This window comes from Leptosomus discolor, unplaced genomic scaffold (assembly GCF_034619465.1).
Source record: "Leptosomus discolor isolate bLepDis1 unplaced genomic scaffold, bLepDis1.hap2 HAP2_SCAFFOLD_93, whole genome shotgun sequence".
NCBI classification, from domain to species: domain Eukaryota; kingdom Metazoa; phylum Chordata; class Aves; order Leptosomiformes; family Leptosomidae; genus Leptosomus; species Leptosomus discolor.
Window position 1 is genome coordinate 112,659 of NW_028237874.1, and position 20,076 is coordinate 132,734.

Sequence of the window (20,076 nt, forward strand, 5' to 3'; positions counted from 1 at the left end):
AAAACTATTTATGTAACTGTATTCTTTTGTAATCATTTTTTTGTAATGGAAATAATGAGAGAAATCACAGGACTGAGGAAAGTTCTTTTTCCTTTACTTCACAAGCTTCTTACCTAAAAAGCAGAACATTTACTCCACTGTTCATTTAATTTCTGTATTCTGACAACTCTAACTCTGTGAAAGGGGAGGAAAAAGGCCTACGAAGCTGGAAAAAGTAATGTTTAGGGACCATGACAACAGTACTTCTGTAGCCTGTGGGCACAGGACTGTCACAGAGCAGATAACACATGTACGTATACAAACTGGTAATTTAATTCCTATGTAACATGGCAGAGTCCCAAGCACCGTGAAGCATGGGGGGAGTCTTGCATTAATATGGAAGTCCAGCAACCCAAGGTAGCTAACACTTTTTGCCCACTAGTGCAAGGTCACTGGAGACAAGGAACACATTTAAATGTCTTCAGACCTTCCCTATGTAACTCATTCACAGGCATCCCCTGTTCCACACTTTTATCACAGTGCTTGCACACAGATGCCTTTTGTGGGTTCCAGATCCTAATGCTGCCAGGTACCAGATCTCACCTGAAATGGACTTTAAGAATTCTCTATTACCGCAGGCAATGTAGTCTCTCCAGGGGCTGCTGTGAAAGCTGATGACCGACAGGGCACAGTAACCACCTGGCTACGCTTCAGAAGTACGATGTGAGGCAACGATGGTACAAACCTCTCTGCCAAGCCTGAAGGTTTAGATTTGTTGTCCAACTTATAAAATGTTTAAAGCAGAATTAATAAGGCCAAAATTCTGAGGGACAGAGCTGTCAGGAGTTTGATATGGACATCTTCTGTCTGACAGGTGATAATATTTCAGTCTGACACATGCAGACATGACGCAAATTCTTACTGAAAAAAAAATACACATGAAATCATAACAAAACTTTAGATTCCTTTTTTCAAAAATAAATTTAAGCTGCAGGTAATTAATTTGCCCTTTTGGTTGCCAGCAATCTTGATACGAACGTGGAAACAAAACTGTTAACACGGACAGACAAAAAACCACAATGCAGAAGCCTAGAGGTGAGGAAAGTAAGGGATCACCCCTTACTCCTCAGTCACAGTCCACTGAAAGCTCAGAACAGCACGCAAACCTCCTCTTGGGCCAAATTGGCAGGGCATGTTTCTACATAAGCTGTGACACAGGAAGAGGGAGGAGAGAGCATGAGGGAGCTTCAAGAGGAGAGAAGAGAGTGGTTGTAATTAGAGTGGGCAGGGCTTACACCAGAACAGCTCCGTAGCTTCCTCCAGGGCCCAACTCAAGATGCCATCCAAATAGCTACAGAGAAACTACGTACATGTACGATGAACACCAAACTATAAGGAAAAAAATACTAAAAGCAGAGGCAGCTATTGAATGCTCCTCTGTACTTAATAGAAATCCCTGATGCATGGGTGAATGCTTTACAATGACCTCTTAGTGGGACGTATTGCTTCTTATATAAGAAATTTATACTATAGGTACTCATGTCAGGAACAGACAATGAGACCACCACCACTCTGTATGCTTCCAAGAATGAATTCACACAGTTATGCGAAAGATCTTCAGGCAGACCTGCCTTAAAAAAAAAAAGTGGTTTATGCTGCGCAAAGTCATGATGCTACTGAGTAACAGTGACACTAATATACCACAAATCTACTTAGATCACTCTGTACATAGTCTCCAAAAATCTAAACTAACACAAACCAAACCATCCAAAATTAAGTTTCTTCTGTCTACTGTATTTCCTTTATTAGATCCAATCTGGGATGTTTTCCTCTCTTAGTAGTTAACACACCAGGATACTGTTTATCATCTTTCCTCAGCCATTCACCACTTTTAAATACACATAATTAGATTCAAGATTGTGCAATTAAAGCAGTCATAAAGTAGATGCTCACGTAGGACATTACTACAAAAACAGTAACTGGCAACCACAGGTCACACCCAGCTTGTATAAACTCTAGCTTATGTAGTGAAGAGTCCTAAGCCTTTCGTTACTCATGCTGGTGGAAGAAGATTCTGAATGTTGTTGCACGCTTTTTTATCCATAACCTGAACTACGCACAAGTGTGGAAAAGAAGAAAGAAACCTTATGGCGGGTAAGTTAAAAACAGCCTCGTTGTTCCAGACATCACTCTTCCAATACAGATGAGTGACACTCGCTGAGGAAAAAGGGTAAGTTACATCTAGTTGTTCTCTTAGTAATTTAGCCCTTTTCAGGTTAAATGCACTTATGGGTTACTCTACTAGAACTGATTTTCTTTTTTTTTTAAGCATCACGGGTCTTGAACACATGCTTTTTTCCTGTAACACAGAAATATAGAGTAAGAAAATATTCTTCTGTCACATCCATTAACTACTCTATACAGTGCTTTTGCAGCCAGCTAATCAACACTTCTAGCTAGTGATTTGGGCATCAAACTGCCACATAGAAGTCCCAGGCTGTAATCCTTCTCTGGTGTCGAACTGATGCAGGGCCTCCGGTCACTTGATGGCCCCTGGACTCCCATGTGCACCTCCCTACAGAGTGGCTATGTTAGCCTGTGAGCTGCTTTGTCAAAGTGCAATCTCAGTATCCATGTATTATACTGCAGTTGCTCTCTCATGCTGACTGGAAAGATCTCTAGTTAAAAAGATGTGTCATATAATACACACGCACAGAGTCTATCTACAATTTAGATTAAGGTTTTATTTTTTTTTTTCTGCTGTAGCTTCAGCTTTCTGTCACAGGCAACAGCTGTGTGCAGAATAATCAGCATTTTCAGCAGTGATCACCGATTCTGCTTATGAGTATGCTCCCAATGTCTATCCATTAGAGGATAAACACCCAAATGAATTTTTAGAAGTTTGTCTGATTGTACATCAAGAGGATTATTGAAAAATACAGTTTTCCAACAGAGAGATACTGAAAGCAGAAAAAGAAATTACAAGATTTAAATTGAAATGTGAAAATCAAAACAAGGAGAAGTCTGAAGTACATATGGACAAAATATGGTATCAGGCTTTATTGTGCTCTTGCCCCATATATAAATAATTTTTTTTGTTGATCCCTGCACGTGTTCACTAGAAATGCCTGTGTAACTGCTGACTTTGCAAAGCAAACCAAACTATTAATGTAGTAAATTCTTAGAGCTAACCAATGCTAGCCACTGCTGCCTTTATCTTTCCTACTTCTCCAGGTGTCCCCTGTTACAGTCTCGTACATCTTGTCTTTGCCTGCAACATTCCACTCTGAAAGTCTCAGCAGCGCTGTTTAGGTCCTTAAATGTCAGTCCCACTAGTATCAAACCCACGGCTCAGTTGCTATTAAATCCTCTATGTGTCACATTTTTATTTGCAGACATGCAAAATGCTCTTAGTTATCTACATCAGTGCACAACTAACGACGCACACGCTCCCCACCCTGAAGAGCCTGGACATTTAACTCACGCAGTTCACAATGCACAGTGGTAGGATATACACGGGTGAAGTGTTGCAAGGCTAACTTCTTTTCAAGCTCTGAGCTCAAGCGTCCCACACAAAAACGTTCTAATTAGAGGACTTGATGTTAGAAATGCTGTTTTCTGTAGATCCTTTTCAACTAAATGTATTTAAGTCAGGAAAATAAAGTGATGATGCAAGCAAGAAACTTCCTAGACATTTTACATCATGTGACTCAAACATCACACTCCTATCAATGGAATTTTTTTCTCAAATAAGACCCTTAACTGAAAATACCAACAAGTTTATGCACACAGACTACAGGAAAACAACTTCCTCCAAGCCCTTACCGCAGCCTCAGAACTACATGTTTCTTCCAAAAAAGCTGAAAATTAGTATGACTACATCAAGACTTCACAGAATATAATTCTGTGCTGCAAACACATCAGAAAACTCAAATCCCACCTTCTCTATTTCTATAGTAGAACCCTATGGATTCCCTCAGACATGAACCTTGTTCAAAGTGATTCAAGGTGGTGCTAAACCAAGTCCTGTATCTTAGTCCAGTGAAATGACAGATATGTTGATTACAGCACAATTAGTCTGCAAAGGGTTAACATGCTGTAGTCATTGCAGGAAATTTCAAGTGAAATTCCTCTGGAATATCATATGGGGGAAGGGCACTTCTCAAACATATGTGTTCATAGAAGGATCTGTATTTTTTCTGCTTTGTTTTCGTTTGTTGGGTTTTTTATTGATCAGGGAACAAGAAAGGCTGAAAGCTTTTGTAATGCATGCTTCAGTGTCCCATTTTCAATAGTGGCAACCTATCATGATATAATAGAGCAACCCAAAGCACTGCCTCAAGATACACCACTCCTAATCCTACCATCTGTCCTCTGATGGTCATTTTCTCCCAACAGAGTATGAAATAACCCCCAGCTTCAAGCAACAAGACTTTAAACTAACTGAGATACAAGATATGTGAGAAGATAATGTGCAAGCTTGAAAATTAAGATACTAGCCTTCTATTCATCATGTCATACAGTTTGTCCAGGATGAGGCATGCACTTGCTCATGAGAGTTTTAATACCTCTTTCTGCACACCTGTAAAGCATTCTGGGAACTACAGATCCCCACAAAAAGGAGCGGGAACATGGTGGAACAGAATGGTCTCTTCAAATTAAGTCTTATTTAAATACAACAGATTTTGGGTTGTTTGGGTTTTCTTAAAAATCAAAGATGAATTCTCTGAACAGGCATTTTTTTCTGACTCTGAAAGATGCCTGCAGAAAATATATTTTTAGCTGTTCCTCTAAGTTTGTTGTTTATTTTGCAATTATTAATAACAACCATGGATTTTTCTGTTTTCCTAGAGCATATAACTCCAGCTATATGTAAATAATAAAATTGCTACATTAGACAAGCTGGAAAGATGTACAAGGAACAATGTTTTTAATTAACTTGCATTGCGTCTTTCTAGCCCTGAAAATAGCAAACGTCAATTGGCAATCCAAACTAAATAAAGCTGCACACCACACCTCTGATTATAGCAGCACAGAAGCAATCCTGAGGAGAGGACAGCCCTTCAACATCACTCTGAACCTCCAAACAACAGTGCAACCTGGGGACAACTTCACCTTTATTGCAAGCACAGGTAATTTCCCCATGGTACTCACCTCACATCCAAGTCATTCCAGCTCTGAAACACTAGTGCCTTACAGCTCCATGTGGTCCAGCCCTGAATCATTGAGCTTTGTCCTATATCACTTGGGATTCATTGTGCTTTTAGGCTTAGGAGCTTCCATTTTAAAGTTCAATCCATACCTCAAGGCAACAGTTAAGCTAATAATTAATAGAAAGGTAGTGGCCATCCTCATTCTAAAAACAAGCCTCTACCTCTGCTCCTAAGGACCTACCTGCAATACTGCAAGCTGTTTCATTCTGTGGTCCCTGAACATTTTGCAACCCTGCCTCTCACAGACCATCATTCCCCATTTGTTTCTTCTCCTGACTCTCTACTTCACCTGTTAACCCGTGATTAACTTCATGTGTTCCCTGTCACTAGAACAGTCCACATGACCCCATTCATAAGACTCCTATCTCTATCTGCCCAAAACGCTTCCCTAAAACATTCTCCAGGCAGCTACTAACTCTTAATGAAATGTATATTAAAATGCGTGGCCCATCCTGCCTACATATTTTGGAACTGTCACGTTTTCAGGACAACAAGCTTGCCTCCTCACTTGTCTAGAATCATTATGGGCATACTCATCTTTACTGGGTCATGCACACAACACAGAGGGCTGCATTGTATAATTCTGTGGATTGGAATGCAGCTAGTTTACATTGAATAAGCATTTGATCTGATAAGCCACAATCTTTCAATGTAATTAAAAAAAATATGGAATTGAGATCACCACTACCCAAAAATTTGTCACCCGCAGCTGTAATTCAGAAGTGCTGTCCCTGTTCCCTCTGGCAGGACCTTGTCCAGCAGAATCACAGCAGACCAAGGCCGTATTTAACCTTTTGGAGGAGGATGCCAGTGGCTGGAGTGCAACCCAAGAGCCCAGTGAGCCTGGCTGCATGAACTTCACAATATTCAGCCCAGCCAATGCTGTCATTGGACGGTATAAACTCAAACTCCAGATTGTTTCTGGGAACAAGGTCTCTTCGACACTCCTGGGCCAGTTTGTGCTACTCTTCAACCCCTGGTGTCCAAGTATGTCTCAATGTATCGTGTCCTTCAAATAAGTCATTGTCTCAGTCAGGAAATCTGTGTGTCACAGTAAAGCATGTACCTGACAGTCACAGATACTGAAAGATTTTTTTTGCTTAACATCAAGGATCAAGTTTATGCCCCTTCTTCAGTGCTACAATGAATCAAAGATCCAGCCTCTTGCTTGTAGAATAAGAAATCAGAGGCATGAAATATTACAAACATTTATTATCTTTTTTTTTTTTTCCCTCTGATGCTTGTGTTCAGTTGTACACCAAGCAGTATCTACCAGTAAGACACGAACTGAGATTGGCAAAGGGAGAGGGGCATAGTCAGTTCCCCTCAAAGGAACTTCATGCTTATTTATTCACTGTCTAAATGATTACAGAGGTACAGCAGGGAGTCCTAAGCTCAAATGCACAGGCATCTGATCTGTTCCCTAGAACTCCTGTGAAGTGAGATTTTCAGTTACAACTAAACAACTTTCCCTTCATCCAGCACGTCTCATTCTACTTCTAGATGACGATGTCTATATGGCCAATGAAAAGGAGCGACAGGAGTATGTCCTGAATGACAGCGGAATCATATTTCAGGGACTGGAAAAATATATTCAACAAGAAGCTTGGAACTATGGACAGGTAAACAGCACTACCTATTCCAGAACTCTGAAAATAAGAACAGTGGGTAAATAGGCTCTTGAGGAGAGAGAATCATTATCACATAATATAAGAGTTCAGCATTCCTCTCTCACTTACGATTTTCTTGCAGATATGTCTCACTTATCAATACATTACAGTAGCATCAGGATCGTTTCCCCCGTCCGGCATGTGCTAATACAGAAATAAAAGAAACAAAGCACAATTTTAGTTTTCTTTTGCCTATTATACAAACTGGCGAAATTCTACTTGTCTCTTGACCCTTGTAAAGGGCAAAGGAAGCCATTCCACTATTAACCTCTAGGTACTGCGAGGCTAGTACATCTAAGTACTTACACAGTTGGTTCAGTAATGGGGCAGAAGACACTAAAAGGATATCCCAAACCTACTCCACTGAAACATGCTGGAACTTTTGAAAATCTGTTTGGCTTTCTAAGCATAACTGCTACAAATACAGTCATAACTACAGCCCTTCTGTAGTCACATAGCTATTCTGCAACTTCTTGGCCCAGTCAAAACCACACCTGACTGCTTCTTGCCTTACAACTGCACCAGCAGTTGCACAGACAGCATTTCTATTAATGCTCCTGATCACAAGGCCAGATCTGCTTTCTGTCTCACAGGTCAGGTGGCATCCTTGCCTGACCACATCCATACAGCACAGCACTCTGGCATTTTCTGGGCCCAACACAGTCTCTCTGTGTCCCTAATCCACAACAATTATTTTTGTGGGTTTCTTTCAGTTCAGAACATCTGATATAAGCTGAAGGCAGCCCATCAGAGTGAAGCTTTCAAAACAGAAGGGTATCTGTAGGGGCATGACAGGATGTGGGAGGGTGCAAAGCCTGCTGAGCCAGACCTGGAGTGGTCTTGTCCATTCCACCAGGCCACGTAATGTCTTCATCAATGCTAGTAGCTATGGCCCCAAATCACACTGTCTTTAAAAAACCAAGGAGAGTCAGCAGCCTTGTGCTTATGCTTTCTTCTTGGCCCTATTTCTTTAACAGTACAGAAAATGCCCAAATTAACAACATCATCCTATTGCACTAGGAGAAGGAAAAAAGGTGGGGAGTTCATCCTTGGGTTTATTTATTAAATTAACCTTTAATATATTGCTTGTTTTGATTTCAGTTTGAAGAGGATATCCTTGATATCTCTCTGGCTATACTGGATCGAAGCCTGAACCACCGCCAAGATCCAGCTGTTGATGTATCCAACCGAAACAATCCTATCTATGTCAGCAGGGTTGTCAGTGCTATGGTAAAGTGATCAATTAGTTACAGCTGCTGTTCAATGCACCTACCAACAATACAGCCAATACTTTATTGTGAATGTCCTGATGTTTTATATGAGTAGCTAACTTTTGTGCAAAAAACAGCTACAGAAGAGGTAAAATGGAGTTTTATTCTGAAGGAAAAATATCCTAAAAGTCGTATCTACTTCCCAAAAGTTTGCTCATAACTGAAGGAATGTTTCCAAGAACTTTTGGGGAACATTGAATCTCAGATGTACTTTCCTAACAGATTTTCAGTCCACTAGGTCTCTTCACTAATTTGGAAAGCCTGTGTCCATTCTGAAATCATTTGCTAAGTTTTTCAAACACCAAGAGAAGCATGAAATATTTTGGAAAACCAGTGTTGGTATGGCTGAATTTAATGTGTGTATTTAGTACTCTTCACCTAAGCATGATTCGTTTCATGAGGCCTGTATGCATTTCCTTCAACAAATAGTTATATCTTCTCAACACACCCCCATCCTCACAAACACATAAATGCATAACTAGGCAACTGAAAAGTTTTCAATTTTATAACTAATCTGTGCCTTACCACATTCCTTATCTGAGACGCCTCCTCTATAGCTGTGATCCTTTTCACCCTTTTAAACAGCACTCACTTTAGGCAATTTCAGTTTCAACATAAAGTAAATAACTCTACTTAGATGTACAAAATTACTAAAAGTACAAATACTTAAGAAAAAAAATCATTTAAAAAGAACTTGCTGTCTTCTGTACAACCATACATGACACTTAAACAGGCCTCCAAAATGGATGTGCACAAATATATGCAAGCACATCTGACAAGTCTGAGCAAGCTCTATGTATTATGCATATTTACAACAAATGCACAGAGAAAATATGTACTTCTTGAGGCTTCCACATAAATCACTTGAGAATGTGAACCAATACTGAATAGACAGTGTAACAGTATAATGATGTACAAGAAGGTGGAACTAATCAATGGAACAGAAAATTTAAATAGGTTGGCAGTCAGCATGTTTGGGAACACTTGTACTGAAAAGTAAGGCAGTTTTGAACCATCAGACTCTACAATCTGATCTGGGTTTGATCCAATTGTTGCACTTGAGCAGACAAAATTCCATCTAAGATTCAAATACTAAGTCTTACCGCTCAGCCAATGAGAACAGCGGTACAAACAGGGTCATTTCTGCCTATTTCCCTTTCCCTATTTTTCCGTAAATATTTTAATTCTCTCATGAGAAGGACTCTTTCAGGTTAACAGCAACGATGAAAAAGGAGTAGTGGAAGGGAAGTGGAATGGAAACTACTGCTCAGGCACCAACCCCTTGCAGTGGAGTGGAAGCGTGACCATCCTTCGGAAGTGGTACAGGGGGAGATACAAACCTGTCCGGTATGGCCAGTGCTGGGTCTTTGCAGGAGTGATGTGCACAGGTACGCACAAAGGGATGAAGAACACTATCAGAAAGGAAGCTTACTAGAATTTCTGTACTTTTAACTTTGTGACATTACTGTTGAAGCTGTTTCAGCTTTGACAGAGAGAGTGAAGAACCTTTGCTCTCCATGCATGAAAGGTTATTTTCTTCTATTTTACACAGCCATAGGTTGTAATACTGCACCCCAGTTTTGTGGGTCACCAAACAAAATGCCAAGCGGTTTGCCAGGCTGGGCTGGTGAAAAGAGCAAAGTTTCCTGTTTCAAAGCTAGGATGCACAGAAAATCAGTGCTCTTTTAAGTCTGTCTCTCCTCACAACGCCAGTTTTCTACCATTGTGTCTTGCCTACTGGTGACACGAAAACAAATCACCATTCTGAGGACCTGTAAAGGGAGCTGCAAATTGGGAAACACATTTCATCCTAGCAGTTTTCATTCAGAGCTGCTCTGAGAGACAAGTCACTCTGGGGAAAATACTAGGGAAAAAAATGCAATCAAGAGGTTTGTCTCATAGAGGAAGAGGAAAAAAAAAAAGCAAGTAACAGAGAAACAATCACAGGGAGAAAATGGGAGAGAGAACAGGATGAAGACTGAAAGATTAAAATAAATGGGTGACTAACTCTTCTTAAAAAGAACACTAAAAGAACTAAAAGGCAGCTAAGAATGTCACATGAGCAGAACTGACTTCTAAGCAATTGTGCAGAATGACTGTGACTTGCACCATATCTGAGAGGGCATTTTCTGAGGGTTTGTTTCCCCACTGACAACACATACACTAGACTGTTTTGCCAAGAAAAACAGAAAACTACTTTCTAAATGTCTGTAAACCAGGTTTACAGCACTTCTATGGTATTGTATATTGCAGTTCTGAGATCCTTGGGAATACCTACTCGTGTAATTACCAACTTCAACTCTGCCCATGACAGGAATATAAATCTGAGTATTGATAACTACATTGACATTTCTGGAAAGACCCTGCACTTGACTGAAGACAGTGTGTGGTAAATATTTTTTTTTCTTAATATTTCTTCCATTTTATTCTCCTCTAATTAAACGATCTAAAATCATGCTCCTGAAAAACCACCCCAACTTCATGCTCCCAGTGATATAAAACCCCATCCCAAAGAATCAACAGAGTGTTCAGCAATGCACTATGTAGTCAGTGTCACCATTGTGAAGAATTACAGAGGTGATATTTTGTACCATTGCTATACAACACAAAATTTGAAAATATAACTGCTAATTTTGGCTGTACTATATGAAAGTTTATTTTTTTTCCAAAATCTTAGAATCACAGAACAGTTTGGGTTGGGAGTGACCTTAAAGATCCTCTAGTTCCAGCCCCCCTGCCATGGGCAGCGACACCTTCCACTAGACCAGGCTGCTCAAAGCCCCATCCAGCGTGGCCGTGAATGCTTCCAGGGAGGGGGCAGCCACAGCTTCACTGGGCAACCTGTACCAGTGTCTCACCACACTCACAGCAAAGAATTTCTTCCTAATAGCTAATCTAAATCTCCCCTCTTTCAGTTTGAAACCATTACCCCTCATCGCATCACTACACTCCCTGTGGCCTCCTTTAAGTACTGGAAGGCCGCTACAAGATCTCCCCAGAGCCTTCTCTTCTCAAGGCTGAACAGCCCTAACTCTCTCTTCAAAAAAAGTTAGAGAACGATTAACTTCTTCGCCAAAAATGGTATCAGTGTGTCTCTTGATTCCCAGAGCAGAGCACTCTCAGAAGCCTGTAAGTTTTATACTCAGCTCCTATGCTACGGCTGTTGACTGCCTAAGCCTTTCATGATTAGCATTATACATCCATTGCACAATACTGAGAGGTTACTAAAGTAAAGGTAACATGCTTAAGGCAGCTGAGAAAAAATCCATGCCATCCCTTAGGAAGAACATGCTGTTCCTTTCACCTCAGAGACGCTGTTAAAAATTACACTTTTGACAAATAAGTGCACAGAAACTATCACACCGCACATGTGTGTCATACTGCATGCATCAGTGTTTCAGTCACCAAGCACCCTACACCATGAGGACTGAATGGGACAAGGGTGACATGAAGTAGAAAGCAACTGTGAATTAAATACTAAGAGATAGCAATGCGTGCAGGAGACCTTTGGCTGTACAGTATGTTGTTCTGTTATGTCCAGAATTGAATACTTGACTCTGCAATTAATTATCTTCCTTTTAACATTATTTTTTTCACAACAACCCAACATTTCTCAGAGATCTGAACACAGAAAGCTGGCAAAGAAGGGGAAAGACATACTCAAGAAAGGAGTCAGCAGCTGGTCTATCCACAGAGGAGGTCTCATTCACTTGACTGGGGTTATTTCTTGCATTGCACCAGAAATATATCAAATCAGGAATTCCCCATTCTACCTCCCTTACAGGAATTTCCATGTCTGGAATGAAAGCTGGTTCATCAGAAGAGATCTTGGCTCTTTTTATGATGGATGGCAGGTTCTGGATGCAACACCCCAGGAAAGAAGCAAAGGTAACACTGCTGTAAATATAAAAAGCTGTAGATATTGTTACTCCTACAGATTGCTACTGAAATTTCAGGACAAGTCTCTTCTATCTACTCCCTGTAGATGCAGCATTAATTTGGACGCACAAGAAAAGCAATGCCCACGTTAATCTTTTCTGTCAGCCTCTGGATTGCCTACCAGCATGCCAATTCTTACTTTTTTTGATCATCTGCCTCCACAAAAGCCAGTACATCTTAAGTTCACTTATCTCACCCTTGCATAGCTCCTAACATTACAGAGATTCATAAAATGACACAGAATAGCTGAAGTTGGAAGGGACCTTTAGAGCTTGTTTACTCCAAGCCCCTGCTCCGCACAGGGTCAATCAGAACTGGTTTCTCAGGACCATGTCCAGTTGGGGTTTGAGTATTTCATAGGATGGAGACTTCACAAGCTCTCTGGGCAAACTGTTGCAGTTTGACCACCGTCATAGAAAGTTTTTTTCTCATGTTTAAACGGAATTTTCTCTTTCAATTTGTGCCCACTGTCACCTGTCCTTTCACTGCATATCACTAAGGAGAGTCCGATTCTGCCCTCTTCATACCTTCCCATCAAGTATTTATATACACTGATAAGATTCCCCTGAGCCTTCCTTTCTCCAGGTTGAACAGTCCCAGCTCTCATCCCTTAATCATTTCTGTAGCCCTTTGCAGGACTCGCTCCCATAGGTCCGTATCTTTCTTGTAAGAGGAGCCTAGAACTGGACACAGCACCTCAGATGTGGCCTCACCAGTGCTGAGTAGAAGGATCATGTCCCTTGACCTGCTAGCAATGGTCTTCCTTGCTGCAAGGGCACATTGCTGGCATTAGACACATTTGCTGGCTTGCATTGGGTAGACTTAGCAGCAGCAGAAATCCCTTTTAGTAACATGCTAAGTAATTATTTTAGAGCTTATAGTCACAGGTTTGAACCAAGGCGTTTACAACAGAAAATAAAATATGCCCCATGACTCTACCCTGTATTTTACAGGACACACTGGAATGGGTAGGAAGATATTTCATAAGATGTCCCCATGGCATGCAACAATATGGCATATATGTACAAAGCTAAATGCAAGAAGCTCCAAACTGTTCTCTGGTTCTGAAACAAAGTGACATAGAATGGCTTTTGTTCACAGCACTGAACAACTCCTCCCAGACCAAAATAATAGCACAGCCTGCTGGGAACAAACCCTGGTCTGCTCCATTCCCCAAATTTTTCATAGCCACTTTCTGAAAGATCACTCATTGACCATGGGGAGAGAAAACACACTAAGAAGCTTGCTAGCAAGGAAAAGCTGAGAGACCTGGAGCTCTTTTTAGCCTGAAGAAGAGAAGACTGAGAGGGGACCTCACCAACACTTAAAAATATCTAAAGGGTGGGTGCCAAGAGGATGGGGCCAAGCTCTTTTTGGTGGTGCCCAGCGACAGGACAAGGGGCAACAGGCACAAACTGGAGCACAGGAAGTTCCACCTCAACATGAGGAAAAACTTCTTTCCGTGAAGGGTGACAGAGCACTGGATGTAGTCCTGTGCAACATGCTCTGGGTGAACCTGCTTTAGCAGGGGGGTTGGATTAGATGATCACCCGAGGTCCCTTCCAGACCCTACCAGTCTGTCATTCTGTCATTCTGTCAAACAGTGTGGATGACCAATGGCCAGCACTTGGGTTCACACTTTGGCTCTGGTTTTATTTACTAATATAGACACAACTCCATTGACCTAGTTTGATGACCTCCATCAAAACATTCATTTATTTGGCCATTTAAACCCCACCAAACTCCAGATAAACTGCTTCTCATTCCCCACCACTTACTTTGCCAAATTTAGCTTCTCAATGCACATATAGCATTGCTGACTCACATCTCATAAGTCTGATTGTAATTCTGACTTAGCTCCCATCCTCTCCTCGCCTTTCACTAGACAGCTTAGCACACAGCCTTGCAAACTTTGGAGAGTCAGAATATTTCACATAGCACACATCGTAAGAGTGTTAGCTCTCCCTACACCTTATTAGTCTTACAACCTCCTCTGTGCTCCTAACTTTTGGTAGAAAATGCATGTGGAATCTCCGGACATGCTGTTATCCTAATGCACAGATGTAGAAACAATGCACTTTATCCAAATGTGCCTTTGGAGTGACTACCTCTCCCTCTTGCTGCCAGCATGAGGATTTGTGTTCTTTCACAATAGCCAGTCATTTAACTTCTCCCTCTCTCTAATGTAGGCATATATCGGTGTGGTCCTGCCTCCACCAGAGCCATTAAGGAAGGGGATGTGAACCTGGATTATGACAGCTCATTTCTATTTGCAGCAGTGAATGCTGACTATGTTACTTGGATTCACTATAGCAACAAAAGAAAAGAGAGAATTTATTCTGATTCTAGGAAGATTGGAAAATTTATCAGCACCAAAGCAGTGGGCACCAACTGCCGTGTGGATGTCACTGCTAATTACAAATATCCAGAAGGTAAATTCTTTATTACAGTTGTCTTGCCGCTGATGGTCAGAAGTGAAAAGAATTTAGGCTTTTGTTGGATCAAGCACTGACTTAAATTTCTTCACTTCTTCTGGAGCAAAGTAGTTGTGAATTTTCAAAGTCTTAGGGCTCATTGTCAGCTGACAGTGATTCAATATGGCCTTTGGGGTCCTTGATGAAACACTAATATATTCAACACAAAGTCAAAGCCACTTCTGTAAAATGTTCTGTCCAAGCTGTTCTGATCAGCCAGTGAGAATATTTCTGTCACGACATATCGCAATAGCCATTCTAAGAGTTATTTGGGGAAAGTCTCTGCAAAAGATTTTTTCACACTTCTTAATTTCAGAGGAGATGGCAATTGCCCCAGCTTATGCAGAACTGAGCTCTCCCAGGAGATAGCTTTCTACTGCTCACAGTGTCTAAAAGGTGCCATGAACAGCCAGCTAAAACTGACAGGCAGGTTTTACTTTCCAGACTTCATGGCCATGTACATTTCTTTGCTTTTGTGTCAAAATTAGCATTTAGGATAGACTTCAGTTCCTCCTCTTCCTCTTGAGGATCTCTGCTCTCCTCAGCTTTCCTGAACTGTATTTACTGAGAGCAATTATGGCTCCATTGCACTACATCCAGCACGCATGAGATCTCTGACCATGTTATCTTTCAAAGCAGGATCCTTGAAAGAAAGGCAGGTGTATAAAAAAGCACGGAAGCTGCTTGGTGTGAGAAGCACCGGAAAAAGAACCAAAATTGCAAGACCAAGAAGACGATCTTCAGTAGCATGGAGACAAAATATGGCACAGCCTGCACAAAAACCCAGTATCTCAGCGAAGCTGATCCTTGATGCACCTCCTGTAATTGGCCAGGATATCCTCTTTACCTTGGCACTCAGGAACTTGATTTCAGATTTCAAGACCATAAAGGTTAAACTGAGGGCTTCAGCCATTCTCTACACAAGAAAACCAAAGGCAGAGATTTTGCAGTTGTCTAGGTCTATTAAACTTGGATCTGAAGAAGGTAATTTTAATTTTTTTACCGCTTAGGATAAGACATAGCTTTGGTTTGTGGCAAAATTACAAAGAAATAATGAATGGCTCAAGTCCACGACCTGCAAATGGTTGGAGCTTAAGGCTATTCAAAGGAAGAGAAACATATATATGCCCTGTCTTAAGCATTTGCTTTTGGACACTGTCAGAAAAGATACTGAGCTGAGTGACCTTTTGTCTGGCCCAGCACAGCCACTATTAATTCTACATTATGACCTGTTTTGCTAAGGTACATACACCGGAAACTACTCAGCTACCAGCTCCCCATAAGCAAACTATAAAGACACATTAAAGGGGGAAACATAAGCCTACATCTTTTGCAGCAGTAGGACAGTAACTACAGACTGCAGTAAGGGCTACACTCCCTGCAGATAGTGGCCTTTGCCCTGCCTTTATAGGGACACCGCTGAAAAATGAGACACGTAGCAGAGATGAATATAACTACCCTCTCAATCTAATACACAACACATTATAACTCTTTCCACCATTCCAGGAGTAGATGAACATTTTTTTCTCAATGTACGGAGACCTATTGCCTTCCTCACTGGCACAGAGACTCTGACTGTGCACCTTCTTTAAGGCAGATGCTGAACAACTGCATCAGCAAGGGCATATAAACTAACCCACCTTTTCACTTCCACCTTCTTTGCAAGGAAGGAGCATTAAATGCCCAGCTTCAGATAAAGGAAAAAAACACCAGCAGGGGTTGCCACATATATCCTTCTTCAGAACTGTCCAGCTACCAAACTGTACCTGCTCATTTAGTGTTTGATGTGCATGTAAGTAGAAGTCACCTGTGAGCATCATTTCTGTCTATTGGCTGTCAACGCCCACAAATGGACAGCCCAGGGTGAAAGCATCCTTGCTCCTTAAAATATAGCTATATTACAGATAGCTGGTATGTAGACACAGAAAAAAGAGGAGGCAGAAATTCTGTTTCTATTTCCATTCCAGTGAAAGAGATTTCATTCAAGATCTCCTATTCCCAGTACAAAAACTCTCTCAAGGATGACAGGAAGATCCTGGTGACTGCTGTGTGCGAAACCACGCAAGAAGCCTCGCTTCTAGTGGAAAAGGATATTGTGCTTCAGGATCCTTTTCTCACCATCGAGGTAAAAGCTAGTCGCCTTTGTGTCCCTAGAGAGATGCGTTGAGAAGAAACCACTAGAATCCTTACTCCATCTACTCCTCACGGGAAGGAGTGTGGGAAGTCAAATCAGGCCTGAAGGTGATTTGATCTTACTGCTCTAGTAAAAGGCCATATGGCACAAGTGAAATGAAACACACTAAGGAAAAGCAAACCTTTCCAAGGCATAGCTGTGCTATGGTATTCTTGCTAGTGCTTGTTGACATGGCACTAATGAAAGTTCTCAGTGTTACAAGGGTTACAAGGTAAGATTATCTCCAGGGAGACAGAGAGACACAGAGATCTAGTCCATATCCAGGCCTCCACTTCTGTCACAGAAGTCTGATCATTCTCTTCCAGGTTATTTAGGAAGCCTGATTTTTAACAAAGACATCTTCGTTGACTAGCTGGTAACAGCTGGGACTGTGAGGCTCATTATTACTAATACTCAAGGAAGTTATTTCACTTTACCAGGAAAAGTGGCACTTTCCGCCCTCCATAACATCTTCCCGAACGACTAATAATTAGAACTGGAGGCTTTTTTTTCCACTTAAGACTGACTTTCGACAAATGTTGTACCATGGGTAAAAAGCAATTCTTAGTCTACAGGGAAGACCACACACTATGTCTGCCCAGGGATAGTCGTGGGTTTGCATGGCCCATCACATCCACATAAACTAGCTTAACTTGTTTTGGACAGTTCAGCATGTTCACATGTTGTATCAGACATCGGATCAAATGCTATCTGCCTACTGTACTGTAAACAACACAGAGGGAGTATGATAATTCACAGAGTCTTTCAGAGCCTTCAGACTACATTAGCTGTCACAAACCACTCTGTCAGTAGCATACAGGAAGAGCAAGGTTACACACAGGAACAAAAAGTTTGGATTTTTGTAGGTCTGGTGGTTTCTGAATACCAAATTCTAGCAAGACTGTGTAAAAAGCCTTCTCTACTGTACCATGCAAATAACAGAGTCAGCTTACACAGGGCAGGCACCTGAATTAAATTACTTCAATTCAGTGACTAATTTTCAAGAAGGGTTTATGTTTCTGTTGATTGAAACTTCCGTACAAACAGACAGTCAATAATAAAGAAATGCAATCGGGGTGCTGGACTTTTCCATTATGTTAATTAATAGTACACTACCTACAAAAACAACCAGATACACCAATTCCACTTTATCCCAGTCAAAATAAGGTAATGAATACGTTTATTTGCTACTTGACATTCTATTCTTTTTTCTTTTTTTCCTGAGATGCCACAATTCACCTCTGTCTCACACTTCCAACGCTTTCTATTCCAAAACCTTTCATTTAGCCTAACTAAATTCAACTAAAGCTGCCTACAGTAGTCAGCCACATACGCCAAGTTAATACTTGTATTCTCATTCTGGTCTCATTCCGATAAGTATCATATACCGTGTTATACATACACCATACACTGACCTAGTTAAAAAGTTAGGATTAAACGGTAGGTTCTGCAGTAGTTTGTTCCTTCTCAGCCACACTGGATGGCTAATTCAAGTCTGAATTCTGACGCCCAAAAACAAGTACATGTATTAATTCCTGGCTCCCTACTGTCCAGGAGATCCTAAAAGGGTAAGTGGCTTGCAATGGGAATGAAAAGAGAAAACCATGGGAAAGAACTGAGACTAATGCTGTGGCTGAGCAGAATGTTTTCTCTCTGTAGGTCCTTGGTCCAACGGTGGTACACAAGGCTGTGAATGTGCAGGTCACACTTACCAACCCACTGTCTGAAGTGGTGACAGACTGTGAGCTGAGAGCAGAAGGTAGTGGCCTGCTCAAAGAGCAACTCAGAATCAAGTACGTAAATGCTATCTGGCTAATAACTCGTTCACTTTGGTGGGAAACCTGAATAAAGATGGGTTTTCTAAAAAGATTCTGTCAACAAAATGACTTTTGTTTGCACCAACCTTGGACAAAATACCATCATGTCAGTACTCTCCATATACTAGTGGGGAGTTTTTTACACCACCTTTGCCAAGCTTTGAATTACAGAATGCTCAGGGAGTACAGCTATGGCCTTTTAATGACAGCATGTAACTCAAGAGTGCTGTAGTTACTGACTGAATTATATAAAGAGAAAAAATTTTAAAACTTCCTTCTTTTTGTGGTTTGCAAAAGGAAAACCAAACAATCTTTGAAGGATAAGACAGCAAGTGACAATGTCTTTTCTCCTTCAGATAGTAAATTACTAAAGAGCCAGGACATATATTGTAATTAAATGTCTTTAAAATGTGTCCATTGGTATCATACCAATAAGAAATTGTTCTCCCATCTCTTCTATGGTTATTATTTTTAAAACAGTTTTAAAAGTCTCCAAAATACTTATGCTGGGCAAGTTAGCACCAAGAAAATGTAAGAGGAAAACAAAAAAAAAAGATAGCAAAGGATGGATAATGATATGAATCACTGAGGCTCCATTTACACCAAATACAAAATTCAGGTGTAGATCCTGACCTTGAACCTTAACTTGCCCTACTAGCATCAGTATTGCTCAGCTTTAGTACCTCCTTAGAGCAGAGAGGCCCTCTTCCCCGACTTTCCTGGTGCTATCGGTCTCCTTGTGTTGGACAGCCAAGAGTCATTTCTAACTATGGATGTAAGAGGTAATTATATTTACCACACCAAAATACAGTATGAGCATATCTAGAGTACTATAAATGTCGTGAGTGTTGCGGGTAATACATACAGTTGTATTTGAGCTCTTTATATATAATATATATATATTCTAATGGATTTGAGCTCTTTCTATATAATGTATATATATTATACATATACACATAATATAATGACAACCTTTCTGATCATTCCTAAGGCACTCGATACATTTTTCCCTCATGATACAACCCCTGATTCTCTATCACAGGTTAAGAACTGTAACTATTCCACCGCATCCATTACAGCTTTATCAGCCCTTCAAGGATAGTATTGTGGGGGCTGTGAACATGGAAGGTTATGCCCACTTGTGCTAGGACCATACAAACACAGCAGCCACTCACTCTGACTCTTCCTTTCCATACTGTCTCAGATTTGGGGACTCTGAAAAATGCATAGCAATTATTTTTCAGCTGCTTGAATTTACAAATGTATTCTCTCTTTTAGTGTGGCAAGAATGGCCCCCATGGAGAGCTTGACAGTCCAATTTGAAATCATCCCCTACAAGAGTGGCACCAGGCTGCTTCAGGTGGACTTCGTTTGCATCCATTTTTCAGACATTAAGGGATTTGTGATGCTTGATGTGGCTCCTGCTCAGTGATATAGCCTGTACATCAGTTTTGTTTCTGAGACTGGTGCAGTGTTCACATGCTATTATGACTGGGAGTACAGAAATGTAGGCTACTCGAAGTAGAGTGATGTAATATGA

The 20,076-nt window shown here is 40.9% G+C and overlaps 1 protein-coding gene and 1 long non-coding RNA gene across 2 annotated transcripts in view; one reads left to right on the forward strand and one right to left on the reverse strand.

Moving 5' to 3' along the window:
* The window catches only part of LOC147412549 (uncharacterized), a 59,108-nt gene that overhangs the window by 25,652 nt on the left and 13,380 nt on the right, over nucleotides 1–20,076 (reverse strand). The gene's annotated exons all lie outside the window — the stretch shown is intronic.
* LOC104342303 (protein-glutamine gamma-glutamyltransferase 6) lies at nucleotides 2,127–19,968 on the forward strand. The gene is made up of 13 exons (XM_009945878.1): nucleotides 2,127–2,133; nucleotides 4,938–5,111; nucleotides 5,940–6,179; nucleotides 6,696–6,814; nucleotides 7,964–8,092; nucleotides 9,344–9,521; nucleotides 10,387–10,522; nucleotides 11,918–12,021; nucleotides 14,262–14,504; nucleotides 15,186–15,530; nucleotides 16,514–16,671; nucleotides 18,379–18,512; nucleotides 19,815–19,968. The coding sequence occupies exons 1-13, from the start codon at nucleotides 2,127–2,129 to the stop codon at nucleotides 19,966–19,968; spliced, it is 2,121 nt and encodes a 706-aa protein (XP_009944180.1).

What these genes read in the sequence shown, in the direction of transcription:
- LOC104342303 (XM_009945878.1), top strand. An exon ending in CACCTTTATTGCAAGCACAG is followed by an intron (nt 5,112 to 5,939) that starts GTAATTTCCCCA and finishes TCCCTCTGGCAG; the next exon opens with GACCTTGTCCAGCAGAATCA. An exon ending in AAGCTTGGAACTATGGACAG is followed by an intron (nt 6,815 to 7,963) that starts GTAAACAGCACT and finishes TTTTGATTTCAG; the next exon opens with TTTGAAGAGGATATCCTTGA.